Genomic DNA, 16,540 nt, shown 5'->3' with positions numbered 1-16,540 from the left:
GCAATACGGAGACAGGATTACAAGCCGACACATTACTACCCCCACATTACCTTTCGTTTGAGGGAAGACAGTGGTGACTAAGCAGATGACAGTTAGTGTGAAATTGGATTTTTCAGTCTCACTGAGACTTTCCCACATTAACACGGACAGTCTGAATGGTAGCAGAGAACTGATAGGCCTGCTGCTTCCTCCCTGGCTGTATTGTATTTATGAGTGTTCTCTCAAGGTCCTGGTCAGTTTTGAGCATTGCTTCACATCATTATGAAGCATGCTGTGTGCAGTGGTGGCTGGTGAACTCATTACTTGTAAATCATTTTCAGGTGTGCTCAGGTGCAAATACCAGCGTTATTTTCTTAACAGAAGGCACAGTATGCGGCATCCAGCAAAGTGAATGTGGACAAGAAAAGAGAACATCTGACATCCAAGCTCTCTGCAGCATTTCTCCTGGTCCCAGCTAGGATATCTCCAGGAGATCTTTTTGTTCTCTCCCCAGATCTATGGAACTTCCTATTCAAAGCATCAGCTAAGCATACAGAAACTCGAACATTGAGTATAGAACAATGCAGCACAGGAACAGATCCCTTGGCTCATCATGCCTGTGTTAACAATGATGCCAAATGAAACTACACACCTGCCTGTACATGACCACAATCCCTCTGTTCCCTGCTCCTTACCAACCTGTTCAAATGCCTCTTCAAGTAGCATTTTTGCTTTCACCACAGTGTGACCTAGGTCCCCAACACTCTCTGTTTAAAAAATGTGTCCCATAAATTCCCTTTAAACATAACCCTTGGGGATGAGAAAGGGCAGGTTTGTGTGGGTAGACACTCTGCATCTAGTTATCAAAATGCTATTACTTTCAAGGTAATTATAGAAAAGGAATGGTCTGGTCCTCAGGGTGAGATTCTAAATTGAAGAAAGGTCAATTTTGATGGTATCATAAAGGATCTGGCAAGTGTGGTTCGGTACAGGTTGTTTTCTAGCAAAGGTGTACCTGGTAAATGGGAAACTTCAAAAGTGAATTTTTGAGAGTTCAAAGTTTGTATGTTCCTGTCTGAATAAAAGCCAAGAATAATATGTTTATGGAACTGTGGTTTTTGAAATATAATGAGATTCTGGTTAAGAAAAAGAGGAGGTACATAGCAGGCAGGAACAAATGAGGTACTTGAGGAATATAACAAATGCAAGAGAATGCAAGAAGAAAATCAGCAGGGCTAAATGAAGGTTTGAGGTTTCTCTGGCAGACAAGGTGAAGGTGAATCATAACTGCTTCTACAGATATATTAAGACCCAAAGGATAGCAAGGGACAAAATTGGTCCTCTGGAAGATAAGAGTGGTAATCTATGCATGGAGCCAAAAGAGATCAGGGAAATCTTAAAATTGATTTTTTTGCATCTGTATTTACTTGGGAGATGACACAGAATCCATAGATGTGAGGCATTGTAGCAGTGAGTTTATGGACCCTATACAGATTACAGAGGAGGAAGTGCTTGCTGCACTGAGGCAAATTAGGGTGGATAATTCCCCAGGGCCTGACATGTTGTTCCTTTGGACCCTGTGGGAGACTAGTGCAAAAGTTGCAGGGACCTTAGCAGAGATATGAAAAAAAAAATCCTTAGCCCTGGGTGAGGTGCTGGATGATTGGAAGATGGCTGATGTTGTTCCATTGTTTAAGAAAGGCTCTAAGAATATGCCAGGAAATGATTTGCCAGTGAGCTTGGCATTTACAGTGGGCAAGTTACTGGAAGGTGTTCTAAGGGACGAAGCACACACTTATTTGATAAACACAGACTGATTTAGAATAGTCAGTATGGCTTTGTGCATGGTAGGTTGTGTCTAACCAATCTTATAGAGGAAAGTTGATGAAGCAAGGCAGTGTATGTTATCTACATGGACTTTAGTAAGGTATTTGACATGGTCCCGCATTGGGAAGTTGATCAAGAATGTTCAATTACTTGGTATTCAATATGAGGCTGTAAATTGGATTAGACATTGGCTTTGTGGCAGTAGTTGGTTGCCTTTTTGACTGAAGGCCTGTGACTAGTGGAGTGCCGCAGGGATCAGTGCTGGGTCCTTTGTTGTTTGTCATCTGTATCAATGATCTGGATAATAATGTGGTTAACTGGATCAGCAAATTTGCGGATGACACAAAGGTTGGGGGTGTAGTGGATAGTGAGGAAAGCTATTATGGCTTGCAGCAGGATCTAGACTAGCTGGAAAAATGGGCTGAAAAGTGGCAGATGGAATTTAATGTAGAAAAGTGTGAGGTGTTGTATTGGTAAGGCCAACCAGGATAGGTCTTACATGGTAAACAGTAGGACACTGAGAACTGTGGTAGAATGGATGATCTGGGAATACAGCTCCATAATTCCTTGAAAATGGTGTCACAGATAGATAGAGCCATAAAGAAAGCTCTTGGCACATTGGCCTTCATAAATCAATGCTTTGAGTATAGGAGATGGGATATAATGTTGAAATTATATATGACATTGGTGTGGCCTAGTTTGGAGTATTCTGAGTAGTTTTGGTCACCTACCTACAGGAAATATGTAAATAAGATTGAAAGAGTGCTGAGAAAGTTTACAAGGATGCTGCCAGGACTTGAGGACCTGAGTTATAGGGAAAGATTGAATAGGTTAGAACTTTATTCCCTTGAATGTAGAAGATTGAGAGGAGATTTGATATACAAAATTATGAAGGGTATAGATATAGTAAATGCAAGCAGGCTTTTTCCACTGAAATTGGGTGAGACTACAACTGGAAGTCATAGGTTAAAGGTGAAAGGTAAAAAGATTAAGGGGAACATGAGGAAGATCTTCTTCACACAGAAAATGGTGAAAGTATTGAACATGCTGTTAACACAAGTGGTGGATGTAGGGTCAATTTCAATATTTGAATGAAATTTGGGTAGGTACATAGATGGGAGGAGCATGGAGGGCAACGGTCCAGGTGCAGATCGATGTGACAGATTAATGCTTCAGCATGGATAAGATAGGCAGAGGGCCTATATCTGTGTTCTAGTGTTCTGTGATTCTATGATTCCATTCAATCCTTTCCAAAGTCTCTACAGCTTTCCTGTATAATTAGAAATGCACACTGTATTCCAAATGTCACCTAATCAAAGTTTATACAGCTGAAACATGACTTCCTGACTTTTACACTCACTGCCCTTATTCACTTGCTTTACCGCCCTCTCTACATGTATTGACACTATCTTGCAACCTTAATACCCCTCTATACATCGAGGTTCTTGAGGGTCCTGAAATTTATCCTATACTTTCCCCTTGGATTGGTCTCCCAAATGCAACACCTCACACTTGTCTAGATTAAATGCCAACTGCCATTTCTCCACCCATATCTGTTACTGGAATTTCAAATCAAGCCCTTCCTTTCCCTTCAGGATATGTGAGCATGACAGGAGGAAAGGACTCCAGTGTCTCAGTAATTATTGACATTTGTTTTCTGGGGGAGCAATGCAGAAACTTAGATATTCTCACTTTGGACGTTCTCCCCGTCATGTCCCACCTCCCCAGTAGAGCTAGCTCTTCTGCAGACTTACAGCCGTGCTTGGACCTCTGTTTTGCAGGCAATGTAACGCTGGACTTGGGACTGGTTGACTCCATACATTGATAGCCACATCACTGTTCCGCCAATAATAAATGTCCAGAAAGTGTAGCGTCGCCTGGGATCTGGATCAAAACTAAGGAGAAATTTTCAATTAATATATTATTTATTTATACCATTTCCATTAATGAGCAGCTCAAGGGTAAATCAACAGAAAATACCACTGTCACATCAGATGGATGGGCACTGTGGTCAGCATGGACTGGTTGGGCTGAAGGGTCTGTATCATGCTGTATTATTGCTCTATGGTTCTGAGAGACATCACTGAAAAAAAAAATAAGGAAGAAGGCAAGGAGTAGCTATCCCTGAAGTGTGCTGGGCCACTTGTGGCTGTGACTTGCTCTGTTTCCCCAGCTAAGAGCAGTACCCCAACCCTCCCAGTGCTCAAGCCTTGCATAATACATTGCACCATCTCACATTCCTGGAAATTTATCAATTTCATCACACATGCTATTGCTTGCACTTCCAAAGACTCTCCCAGGAATGGTTCCCAAAATCAAAGTCAAAGTAAATTGATAGTCAAAGGCTTTTACCCCAGGGTTGAAACGTCTAGCACGAGAGGGCACAGTTTTAAGGTGCTTGGAGTAGGTACAGAGGAGATATCAGGGGTAAGTTTTTTATGCAGAGAGTGGTGAGTGTGTGGAATGGGCTGCCGGCGACGGTGGTGGAGGCAGATTCAATAGGGTCTTTCAAGAGACTCCTGGATAGGTACATGGAGCTCAGAAAAATAGAGGGCTATGGGTAGGCATAGGTAATTTCTAAGGTAAGGACATGTTTGGCACAGTTTTGTGGGCCTTAAGGGCTTGTATTGTGCTGTAGGTTTTCTATGTTTCTATTTCTATGTTTTCCATGTTTCTAAATTTATTATGAAATTACATTTATGTCACCATATACCTTAAAATTCATCCTCTTGCAGGCATTTACAGGAAACAATATATATATATAAATACAAGAAATACAATATATAAACAAGGACTGACAAACTATTAATGTGCAAAAGAAGACAAGTAGTGCAAATAAAAAATAAATCATACAGAAAACATGAATTGTAGAGAACTTGAAAGTGAATCCTTAGATTATGGAATCAGTTCACAGAGTTGTGATGAGTGAAGTTATCCTCTCTGGTTCAGGAGACTGATGGTTGTAAGGTAATAACTGTTCCTGGTGGTGTAGTGAAACACCTGTGCCAAAATATTGTCCCCTCTTATGCAAACTGGCCTATACTTTCTCTTTTTGTTCAGGGTCTCCAGCATACACCTACAGGCAGTATGAAGGAGGTGGTATATTGTCAGATGTCAGTACCAGGTCAGTACTGCTGGATATGTCACCAAAGTTAACTTGACAGTCATGTTCCCTGCATGACAAAGGCGATGAACAATGTGAGAAACAGGGACAGGGGCAGGAACATTCCAAACTTCATCTCAGTCTGAGTGAAGAAATCTCTTTTCAGCAACACACACAACATGTTGGAGGAACTCAGCAGGCTAGGCAGCATCGATGGAAAAGAGTACAGTTGACATTTTGGGCCAAGACCCTTCATCAGGGCTGAAGAAAAAAGATGAGGAGTCGGAGTTGGATGGTGGGGGGAGGGGAGAGAAACACAAGGTGATAGGTGAAACCAGGAGGTGGGGAGCGGTGAAGTAAAGAGCTGGGAAGTTGATTAGTAAAAGAGATACAGGGATCTAGCTCAGTTCCAGAAAGTGTATGGTCATGCATTTTGGTGGAAGAAATAAATAGGCAGACTATTATTCAGATAGGGAGAGAATTCAAAATGCAGAGATACAAAGGGACTTGGGAGTCCTTGTGCAAGATACCCTAAAGGTTAACCTCTAGGTTGAGTTGGTGTGAAGAAGGCTAATGCAATGTTAGCATTCATTTCCAGAGGTATAGAATTCACCAAGTTGATTCCAGAGATGAAGGGGTTAAGCTATGAGGAGAGATTGAGTTGCCTGGGACTATACTCTCTGAAGTTCAGAAGAATGAGAGGGTATCTTATAGAAACATACAAAAATTTTGAAAGAGATAGATAAGATAGAAGTAGGAAAATGGTTTCCATTGGTAGGTGAGACTAGAACTAGGGGACATTGCCTCAATTCAGGGGAAAAGATTTAGGACGGAGATGAGGAAAAACTGTTTTTCCCAGAGAGTGGTGAATCTGTGGAATTCTCTGCCCAGGGAAGCAGTTGAGGCTTCCTCACTAAATATAGTTAAGATACAGTTAGATTGTTACATAGTAAGGGAATTAAGGGTTATGGGGAAAAGGCAGGTATATGCAGCTGAGTTTATGGACAGATCTTATTGAATGGCGGGGCAGTCTCGATGGGCTGGATGGCCTACTCCTGCTCCTATTTCTTATGTTCTTATAAGAGCAGGGATGTGATGCTGAGGCCCTATAAGGCACTCGTGAGACTACACTTGGAGGATTGTGTGCAGTTTTGGGCTCCTTATTTTAGAAAGGATATACTGACATTGGAGAGGGTTCAGAGGAGATTCATGAGAATGATTGCAGGAATGGAAGGGTTACTGTATGAGGAATGTCTGGCAGGTCTTGGGCTGTATTACCTGGAGTTCAGGAGAATGAGGGGGGATCTCATAGAAACATTCCGAATGTTAAAAGGCCTGAACAAACTAGATATGGTAAAGTTATTTCCCTTTTTAGGGGATTCTAGGACAAGAGGGCACAACTTCAGGACTGAAGTACGTCCTTATAGAACTGATATGCAGAGAAATTACTTTAGTCAGAGGTTGATAAATCTGTGGCATTTATTGCCATGAGCGGCTGTGGAGGCCAAGTCATTGGGTGCATTTAAGGCAGAGATAGATAGGTTCTTGATTAGCCAGGGCATCAGAGGGTATGGGGAGAAGGCAGGGGAGTGGAGAAGACTGGAAGAATTGGATCAGTTCATGATTGAATGGCGGAGCCAAATGGCCAAATGGCCTACTTCTGCTCCTATATCTTATGGTCTTATGTAGTGAAAGGCACCAAATAAGTGTGAGTCTTTCAGTAACAGTTGTGTTCAGAATAGAAAGAATGGAGTGCCTGTAATGGATGGGGAGCAAGGTCAGAGTGTGTGGGATTCACCCCTTAGTACACAAATTTTACTTCCACACAGATATATCCTATCTCGCTAAGTTCACCTCAAGGAATAATTCTGGGCAAGTGACAAAGTGCAGTCCAGTTAAACACTTGTGTCTTTCTAAAGGTGCTCAGGCAAATTGTCAACCAGTACAAGGAAAAACCTGAGCAAATCTATGCTCTACACAGACTGTCAATAGCTGTCCCATGTTCCCCATTGGAGTCTGTGTCACCACCCTCCTTTACCTTGTGAAGCTTGGATAACCTACAGCCATCACATCAAGTCCTTGGAGCGCTTCCACATAAGCTGCCTTCAGCGCTTCCTGGGAATTACTTGGCGTGAGTGGGTGCCTCACACTGAAATACTTGTAAAGACCAACTGCGGAAGTATTGAGGCCATGATCACCCAGCGTCAGTTGCAGTGGCTGGGGCATGTGATAAGGATGCCCCCATGTTGACTACCCCGCAGAGTGTTATATGGCCAACTACATCATGGTCGACACTCAGCTGGAGGGCCGAAGAAGTGCTATAAGGATCAGATGAAGAATGCTTTAAGGAAGTGCAAGATCAGACCCGAGGACCTGGAGGATGTTGCTGCCGACCGTAACACTTGGCGACAGCTGTGTAGGGACAAGGTTCATATTCTGGAGATGGAAAGAACAACCAGAAGACAGAAGAAGAGAGCCAGGAGAAATGCAGACGTGGTTGCCATCACTACCACCACTACCACATATAGATGCCCCATCTGCAATAGAACATGTGGTCCAGGATAGGACTGTATAGTCATCAAAGATCTCACTGTTAGAGTGGACGTCGTCATCGGATTCTGATGGACAACTGAAGAAGATTGGAACAGTACCAGAGTTTTCCAAGAAAAGTTGAGATTTAATTTTTAGAATGTTGGTGTCACAGATAAGGATAATTTCCACTGACCATCTCTGATTACAAAGAAGTGTAAGATACTCCAGGCCACACTGCCCAAGCCTTCTATCACAGAACCAATTGCACCCTGCTGCTGTGTTTGGTCTTAGAAGTTGGGCCAAACAGTTACAAAAAAGTGGAAAGTTAGAAGCGATGAGAACCAAAGGGATTTGGCATCCTCACATCTGACTATGAAACAGCTCAGGTGGATACAGAGAGGATCAAAAAGTGGAAAATCTGCTTCTGATTTTGGATGGGAGGGGTATGGAAATCTGTGGTCCTGGTGCAGGTCGATGGGAGTAAGCAGTTTAAATGGTTTTGTCATGGACTAGATGGGTCAAAGGGCCTGTTTCTGTGTGGTACTTCTTTATGAACCTAGAACAACAATGAGGAGGAATTTCTTTAGCCAGAAGGTGGAGAATCTGTGGAATTCATTGTCACATGTAGGTGTGGAGGCTAGGTCATCGGGTATGTTTAAAGCAGTGGTTGATAAGTTCTTGATTAATAAAGGAATCAAAAGTTATGGGGAGAAGGCAGGAGAATGGGGTTGATGGGGAAAATAAATTAGTTATGTTGGAACGGTAGAGCAGACTTGATAGGCCGTATTCTGCTCCTATGTCTTATGGTGAAGGCAAATAGCCAGGGGATCAATGCCCACAGTGGAGGTAGTGATGCACATAGAGGAGGCAAAAACATTAGGAGCACTTAAGAAACTCTTAGATAGGCACATGGATGATAGAAAAATGGAGGGATGTGTAAGAGGGAAGGGTTAGATTGTTCTCAGAGTAGGATAAAAAGGTCAGCACAGCATTGTGAGCTGAAGGGCCTGTACAGTGCTGTAGTGTTCAGTAATATGTTCTATGTTCTAATGTAGCTCTGGATTGTTACTCTGAAATGGGAAGACCAACATGACAAAGTAAATTCATAAAAATGACCCTGTCAGCGAGAGCAAGCTCACTGTCTACACTTCCATGTATTTGCTGAGTGCTGAGTGCCGAATGCCGAATGCTGAATCAAGGTAGGTGTTCCAGCAAAGAGCTTCAATAGTAAAGACATTTCTTACTCTCCAAAATTGATCCTGGACCCATTGTAGGCATTCTCCAGAACTTTGCCCACTCCTCCCACTAAGTAGGTGCCACGGATGATGACAGCTACAAAACCCGACATCATGGTGATGACCTGAAAGATGTCGGTGCAGACCACTGCCTTCAGCCCACCCTGCAGAGAAAAAACATGCAGGTAAAGATAGGGTGTCAGTTAAAGCAATACATTCCTTGACAAGAGAAGTTATTGAACAACTCTGGTGTAATTTAATGCATCTAAAAATGCAGGTGTAATTAACTGCATCATCATTTTGGACCAAAAGATGCACAAAGAGGGTCTGAAATGCTGAAAAGCTGGAAACAGAGAAGGTCCAGAGAGATTTGGTGATTCTTATGCACAATGAACAGTGGTGTAGAATGAAAACAGTCATCACAAAGACCACAAAGGCACTGGGCTTTCAATCCAAAGGGCTGGAGTCCAAAGTGGATGATGCACTCCCTGGTTACACAATATCAGGAGCATATGGAACAGTTCCACACACCACATCACAAGACAGAACTAGCTGAATCATGCTGACATCTAGCCTGGTCCTGGCTAGCTGCAGTGTGAATAAACATGTTGGAGACTTCCTCATCAGCCACCTCCTGCTGCACAGTCATGACATCTGCCCCCACCCTGGCTGGTATCTATAGAGAGTCCCTTACTCATGTCAGTCTGTAGGTTAAGATCTGTGTGTTTTTATTTTAATTATACTATTGCTTTAATTAGTAGCACAACCTGTCATAAGGCCATCCTGGTGGAGCATCGGGTTCACCACCACCAACCTCACAATGTCACAGGCTGGCCATGTCAATAAGGCTACAGCTTTTATTTGGACAAGAGGGAAATGAGCTTGGGGCTCAGTCATGTCAACACAACTTGACCCAGTGCCCTCAGAACAGCTGCTGAGTAGATTTACCTAAAGGATATTTGGTCTGTAAGGGTTAAATTAAGGTTTAGGTTTCACAAGGTGTGTATTCTCTGGATTTTAGCAGAGTTAAGGGACGTGACTGGAATTTTCAAAACATTTCAAGGAACTGATAAGTCAGAGAGAGAGAAATTATTCCTGGAGTTGAACAGTCAAATATTATGGAGCAGAATCTAGAGATCTGAACCAAAATTCACAAGGGCGAAAATGGGAATCATGGAAGAGCTGGAAAAGTAGAAATCACTTCTGCAAACATCTGTTGATGTCAGGGCCAATATAGAACCACAGAGCTGTATGGCATAAAACAGCCCCCACAGCCCATCACATCTATGCTGACTATCGTGCCTATCCAGACTGATTCCACGCCAACAATAATTCCATATCTGTCTAAACCTTGAGTAACACATATATAGAATGCTGGTGGAACTCAGCGTGTCCTGATGCAAGGTCTTGACCCAAAACATTGGCTATTTATTCATTTCCATAGATGCTACCTGACCTGCTGAGTTGCTCCAACATTTTATGTGTGTTACTATAAAACATAGAAAACCTACAGTACAATACAGGCCCTTCAGCCCACAATGCTGTGCTGTACTTACTTTAGAAATTACCTAGGGTTACCCATAACCCTCTATTTTTCTAAGCTCCATGTACCTATCCAGGAGTCTCTTAAAAGACCCTCCACCACCATGCTCCTCCACCACTGTCACTGGCACTCTATTCCACACACTCACCATTCTCTGCATAAATACTTACTCCTGATATCTCCTCTGTAACATCCTTGTAAATCTCCTCTGCACCTTTTCTATTGTTTCCACAACCTTGCAGTAATGAGACGACCAGAACTGAGCACAGTACTCCATGGGGTCTGACCAGGGTCCTATATAGCTGCAACATTACCTCTCGGCTCTTAAACTCAATCCTATGGTTGATGAAGGCCAATGCACCATATGCCTTCTTCACCACAGAGTCAACCTACGAAGCAGCTTTGAGTGTCCTATGAACTCGGATCCCAAGATCCCATCGATCCTCCACAGTGAGAAGAGACTTACCATTAATACTATATTCTGTCATCATCATTGACCTACCAAAATGAACCATTCACACTTATCTGGGTTGAATCCCATCTGCCACTTCTCAGTCTAGTTTTGCATACTATCAATGTCCTGTTGTAATGTCTGACACCCCACACTATCCACAACACTGTCAACTTTTGTGTCATCAGCAAATTTACTAATACATCCCTCCACTTTCACATCCAGGTCATTTATAAAAATCACAAAGAGTAGGGGTCCCAGGACAGATTCCTGAGGCACACCACTGGTCACCAAACTCCATTTACTGAAATCCATTTACACTACATCTACTGCTCTTCCTTCATCAATGTGTTTACTCATATCCTCAAAAAATTCAATCTCGCTCATAAGGCACGACCTGCCTTTGACAAAGCCATTCTGACTATTCCTAATCATATTATACCTCTCCAAATGTTCATAAATCCTGCCTCTCAGGATCTTCTCCATCAACTTACCAACCACTGAAGTAAGACTCACTGGCCTATAATTTCCTGGGCTATTCCTACTTCCTTTCTTGAATAAGGGAACAACATCCACAACCCTCCAACCCTCCAGAACCTCTGCCTTCCTCATTGGTGATGCAAAGATCATTGCCAGAGGCTCCGCAATCTCTTCTCTTGCTTCCCACAGTAGCCTGGGGTACATCCTGTCCTGTCCTGGTGACTTATCCAACTTGATGCTTTCCAAAAGTTCCAGCACATCCTCTTCCTTAATATCTACATTCTCAAGCTTTTCAGTCCACTGCAAGTTATCCCTAAAATTGCCAAAATTCCTTTTCCATAGTTAATACTGAAGCAAAGTATTCATTAAGTACCTCTGCTATTTCCTTCGGTTCCATACACACTTTTCCATTGTCACACTTGATTGGTCCTATTCTTTCATATCTTATCCTCTTGCTCTTCACATACTTGTAGAATACCTTGGGGTTTTCCTTAATCCTGTCTGCTATGCCTTCTCATGGCCCTTTCTGGCTCTCCTAATTTCATTCTTAAGCACCTTCCTGCTGGCAGATTTGTTGTAATGGGAGAGCAAGGGGTTTAGATAGGATGGAGTTTGTTAGGTGTGTTCAGGAAGGTTTCTTGACACAATATGCAGATAAGCCTACAAGAGGAGAGACTGTACTTGATTTGGTATTGAGAAATGAACCTGGTCAGGTGTCAGATCTCTCAGTGGGAGAGCATTTGGGAGATAGTGATCATAATTCTATCTCCTTTACAATAGCATTGGAGAGAGATAGGAGCAGACAAGTTAGAAAAGTGTTTAATTGGAGTAAGGGGAATTATGAGGCTATCAGGCAGGGAACTGAAAGCTTCAATTGGGAAGAGATGTTCTCAGGGAAAAGTATGGAAGAAATGTGGGAAATGTTCAGGGATATTTGTGTGGAGTTCTGCATAGGTACGTTCCAATGAGACAGGGAAGTTATGGTAGAGTACAGGAACCATGGTGTACAAAGGCTGTAACAAATCTAGTCAAGAAGAAAAGAAAAGCTTACAAAAGGTTCGGAGAGCCAGGTAACATTAGTGATCTTGAAGATTATAAGGTTAACAGGAAGGAGCTTAAAAAGGAAATTAGGACAGCCAGAAGGGGCCATGAGAAGGCCTTGGCGGGCAGGATTAAGGAAAACCCCAAGGCATTCTACAAGTATGTGAAGAGCAAGAGGCTAAGATGTGAAAGAATAGGACCTATCAAGTGTGACAGTGGGAAAGTGTGTATGGAACTGGAGGAAATAGCAGAGGTACTTAATGAATACTTTACTTCAGTATTCACTATAGAAAAGGATCTTGGTGATTGTAGTGATGACTTGCAGCGGTCTGAAAAGGTTGAGCATGTAGATATTAAGAAAGTGGATGTGTGGGAGCTTTTGGAAAGCATCAAGTTGGTAAGTCACCGGGACTGGAAGAGATGTACCCCAGGCTACTGTGGGAGGCGAGGGTGGAGATTGCTGAGCCTCTGGCGATGATCTTTGAATCATCAATGGGGACAGGAGAGGTTCCAGAGGATTGGAGGGTTGTGGATGTTGTTCGTTTATTCAAAAAAAGGAGTAGAAATAGCCCAGGAAATTATAGACCAGTGAGTCTTACCTCAGTGGTTGGTAAGTTGTTGGAGAAAATCCTGAGAGGCAGAACATATGAACATTTAGAGAGGTATAATATGATTAGGAATAGTCAGCCCAAGGACAGGTCGTGTCTTACGAGCCAGATTGAATTTTTTGAGGATATGACTAAATACATTGATGAAGGAAGAGCAGTAGATGTAGTGTATATGGATTTCAGCAAGGCATTTGATAAGGTATCCCATGCATGGCTTATTGAGAAAGTAAGGAGGCATGGGATCCAAAGGGACATTGCTTTGTGGATCCAGAACTGGCTTGCCCACAGAAGGCAAAGAGTGATTGTAGACGGGTCATATTCCACATGGAGGTTGGTGACCAGTGGAGTGCCTCAGGGATCTGTTCTGGGACCCTTACTCTTTGTGATTTTTGTAAATGACCTGGATAAGGAAGTAGAGGGATGGGTTAGTAAGTTTGCTGATGACACAAAGGTTAGAGGTGTTGTAAATAGTGTGGAGGGCTGTCAGAGGTTACAACAGGACATTGATAGGATGCAAAACTGGACTGAGAAGTGGCAGACGGGGTTCAACCCAGATCAGTGTGAGGTGGTTCATTTTGGTAGGTCAAATATGATGGCAGAACATAGTATGAATGGTAAGACTTGTCAGTGTGGAGGATCAGAGGGATCTTGGGGTCCAAGTCCACAGGATGCTCAAAGCAGCTGCGCAGGTTAACTCTGAGGTTATGAAGGCATACGGTGCATTGGCCTTCATTAATCGTGGAATTGAATTTAGGAGCTGAGAGGTAATGTTGCAGCTATATAGGACCCTGGTCAGACCCCACTTGGAGTACTATGCTCATTTCTGGTTGCCTCACTACAGGAAGGATGTGAAACTATAGAAAGGGTGCAGAGGAGATTTACTAGGATGTTGCCTTATGTGGATTGTGGAGCATGCCTTATGAAAACAGGTTGAGTGAACTCAGCCTTTTCTCCTTGGAGCAACGGAGGATAAGAGGAGACCTGATAGAGGTGTATAAGATGATGAGAGGCATTGATCGTGTGGATAGTCAGAGGCTTTTTCCGAGGGCTGAAATGGTTGTTACAAGAGGACACAGTTTTAAGGTGCTAGGGAGTAGGTACAGAGGAGATGTCAGGGGTAAGTTTTTTACGGAGAGAGTGGTGTGTGTGTGGAATGGGCTGCCAGCAGCAGTGGTGGAAACAGATTCGATAGGGTCTTTTAAAAGACTTTTGGATAGGTACATGGAGCTTAGAAAAATAGAGGGCTATGGGTAAGCCTCGTAATTTCTAAGGTAGGGACATGTTCAGCACAACTTTGTGGGCCGAAGGGCCTGTATTGTGCTGTAGGATTTCTATGTTTGTCTGTTTCTGTGTTCCACCTAACAAACTCTACCCCATCTAATCCCCTCACTCTAGGGAGATGCCAATCAATATTTGGGAAATTACAATCTACCACCATAACAACCCTGTTATTATTACTCCTTTCCAGAATCTGTCTCCTTATCTGCTTCTCGATGTCCCTGTTACCATGGGTGGTCTATAAAAAACACCCAGTAGAGTTATTGACCCCTTCCTTTTTCTAACTTCCACCCACAGAGACTCAGTAGCTAACCCCTCCATGACTTCCTCCTTTTCTGCAGCCATGAAACTATCTCTGATCAACAGTGCCACGCCCTCACCTCTTTTGCCTCCTTCCCTATCCTTTCTGAAACATCCAAACCTTGCACTTGAAGTAGCCATTCCTGCCCCTGCACCATCCAAGTCTCTGTAATGGCCACAGCATCATAGCTCCAAGTGCTGATCCACGCTCTAAGCTCATCCACTTTATTCATGATACTCCTCACATTAAAATAGACAGATCTCAAACCACTGGACTGAGCGCATCCCTTCTCTATCACCTACCTATCCTCCCTTTCGCACTGTCTCCAAGCTTTCTCTATTTGTGAGCCACCTTTCCTTTCTTCCATCACTTCAGTTTGGTTCCCACTCCCCAGCAATTCTAGTTTAAACTCTCCCCAATAGCCTTAGCAAACCTTCCTGCCAGGATATTGGTTCCCCTTGGATTCAAGGGCAACCCATCCTTTTTGTATAGGTCACACCTGCCCCGGAAGAAGTCTCAATGATCCAGAAATCGGAATCCCTGCCCCCTGCTCCAATCTCTCGGCCATGCATTTATCCTCCACCTCATTCTATTCTTATACTCACTGTCATGTGGTACAGGCAGTAATCCCGAGATTACTACCTTTGAGGTCCTGCTTCTCAACTTCCTTCCTAACTCCCTGTAGTCTGTTTTCAGGACCTCTTCTCTTTTTCTACCTATGTCGGTGGTACCAATATGTACCACGACCTTTGGCTGTTCTCTTCCCGCTTCAAGATATTGTGGACGTGATCAGAAACATCTCGGACCCTGGCACCCAGCATGCAAACTCCCATCCATGTTTCTTTCCAAGTGCTGATCCACGTTCTAAGCTCATTCGCTTTATTCATGACACTCATCACATTAAAATAGACACATCTCAAACCATCGGACTGAGTGCGTCCCTTCTCTATCACCTGCTTATCCTCCCTCTCACACTGTCTATAAGCTTTCTCTATTTGTGATCCAACAGCCCCTTCCTCCGCCTCTTCAGTTCAGTTCACACCCCACAGCAATCCTAGCTTAAACTCTCCCCAATCGCCTTAGCAAACTTCCTTGCCAGGATATTGGTCCCCCTCAGATTCAAGTGCAACCCATCCTTTTTGTACAGGTCACACCTGCCCCAAAAGAGGTCCCAATGATCCAGAACTCTGAATCCCTGCCGCTTACTCCAATCCCTCAGCCATGCATTTATCCTCCACCTCACTCTATTCCTATACTCACTGTCACATGGCACAGGTAATAATCCTGAGAATACTACCTTGGAGGTCCTGCTTCTTAACTTCCTTCGTAACGCCCTACTCTTGATTTCCCTTCCTTCCTAACTTCCTACTCTTGATTTCCAGCATCTGCAGAATCTCTTGCATTTGCTGTATGGTTTGCTGTTCCTTTGTCCTCTGCTCATTCATGTCCAGATGTCTTTTAAAAGTTGTTACTGTTCTGCCTCCATCAACTCCTCTGGAAGTTCAGTGTGAACAATTTCCTGTAATCTTCCTTGCTCTTAGCCTAAAGCTCTGCCCTTAAGTTTTAAGGCCCTGTTTCCATGGAAAGCAGGCACTGGCTATCTACCTCACTCAATATTCTACACTTCTATGACATCACCTTTTCATCTCCATTGCACCAGGATCAACAGACTAAGCCTATCCAGTCTCTCTTTCTGAATTTGAAAATTTATATATTTTAATTATTCTAGCGACTGGGTTTTAAAATAATTGTTACCTTGTCATCTTTGATCTGAACCGATCACAGATGCCCCCACTATTTTCTCTACCCTCTGCCTCTTGGCAACTTACAACATAATTGTCTGATAGAGGGTTCCTGCCCTGGAATGCTGATACCATTTCTCATTCTACATATTGTGACTGAGCATTTCCTGCATCTTCTGTTTGCAATTTGGAGTTTCAATCTCTGCAGTTTCCTGCACCTATCATGCTGTGATCTGTTGGGATCTGGAATGCAGTTCTGAAAGAACGTTTATATATGTAGTGTTTTGTTTTAATAGGTACTTTAGAAAGGTGAACACTGGTAAATAAATGGTTGAGGTGGAGACATTGTTACCCATATTCATTGAATGTCCAGGGTCTAAAGTGCCAACCATTTGTGTTGGGAAGCATGCAGTATTCATT

At 43.1% G+C, this 16,540-nt stretch overlaps 1 protein-coding gene across 3 annotated transcripts in view; it reads right to left on the bottom strand.

Annotated features, from left to right (window-relative positions):
* Positions 1–16,540, bottom strand: part of LOC140739680 (sodium/iodide cotransporter-like) — a 256,000-nt gene that overhangs the window by 193,244 nt on the left and 46,216 nt on the right. For all 3 annotated transcript variants that reach the window (XM_073068058.1, XM_073068059.1, XM_073068060.1), the window contains 2 exons: positions 8,686–8,840; positions 3,561–3,701 (listed from right to left, as the gene is read on the bottom strand). In XM_073068058.1, the coding sequence (XP_072924159.1) occupies positions 3,561–3,701; positions 8,686–8,840 (296 nt within the window). The remainder of the gene's footprint in view (positions 1–3,560; positions 3,702–8,685; positions 8,841–16,540) is intronic.

This window comes from Hemitrygon akajei, chromosome 16 (genome assembly GCF_048418815.1).
Source record: "Hemitrygon akajei chromosome 16, sHemAka1.3, whole genome shotgun sequence".
Taxonomy (NCBI): Eukaryota; Metazoa; Chordata; class Chondrichthyes; order Myliobatiformes; family Dasyatidae; genus Hemitrygon; species Hemitrygon akajei.
The sequence above is the reverse complement of the archived record's forward strand: the minus strand, read 5'-3'. Positions and strand labels throughout refer to the sequence as shown.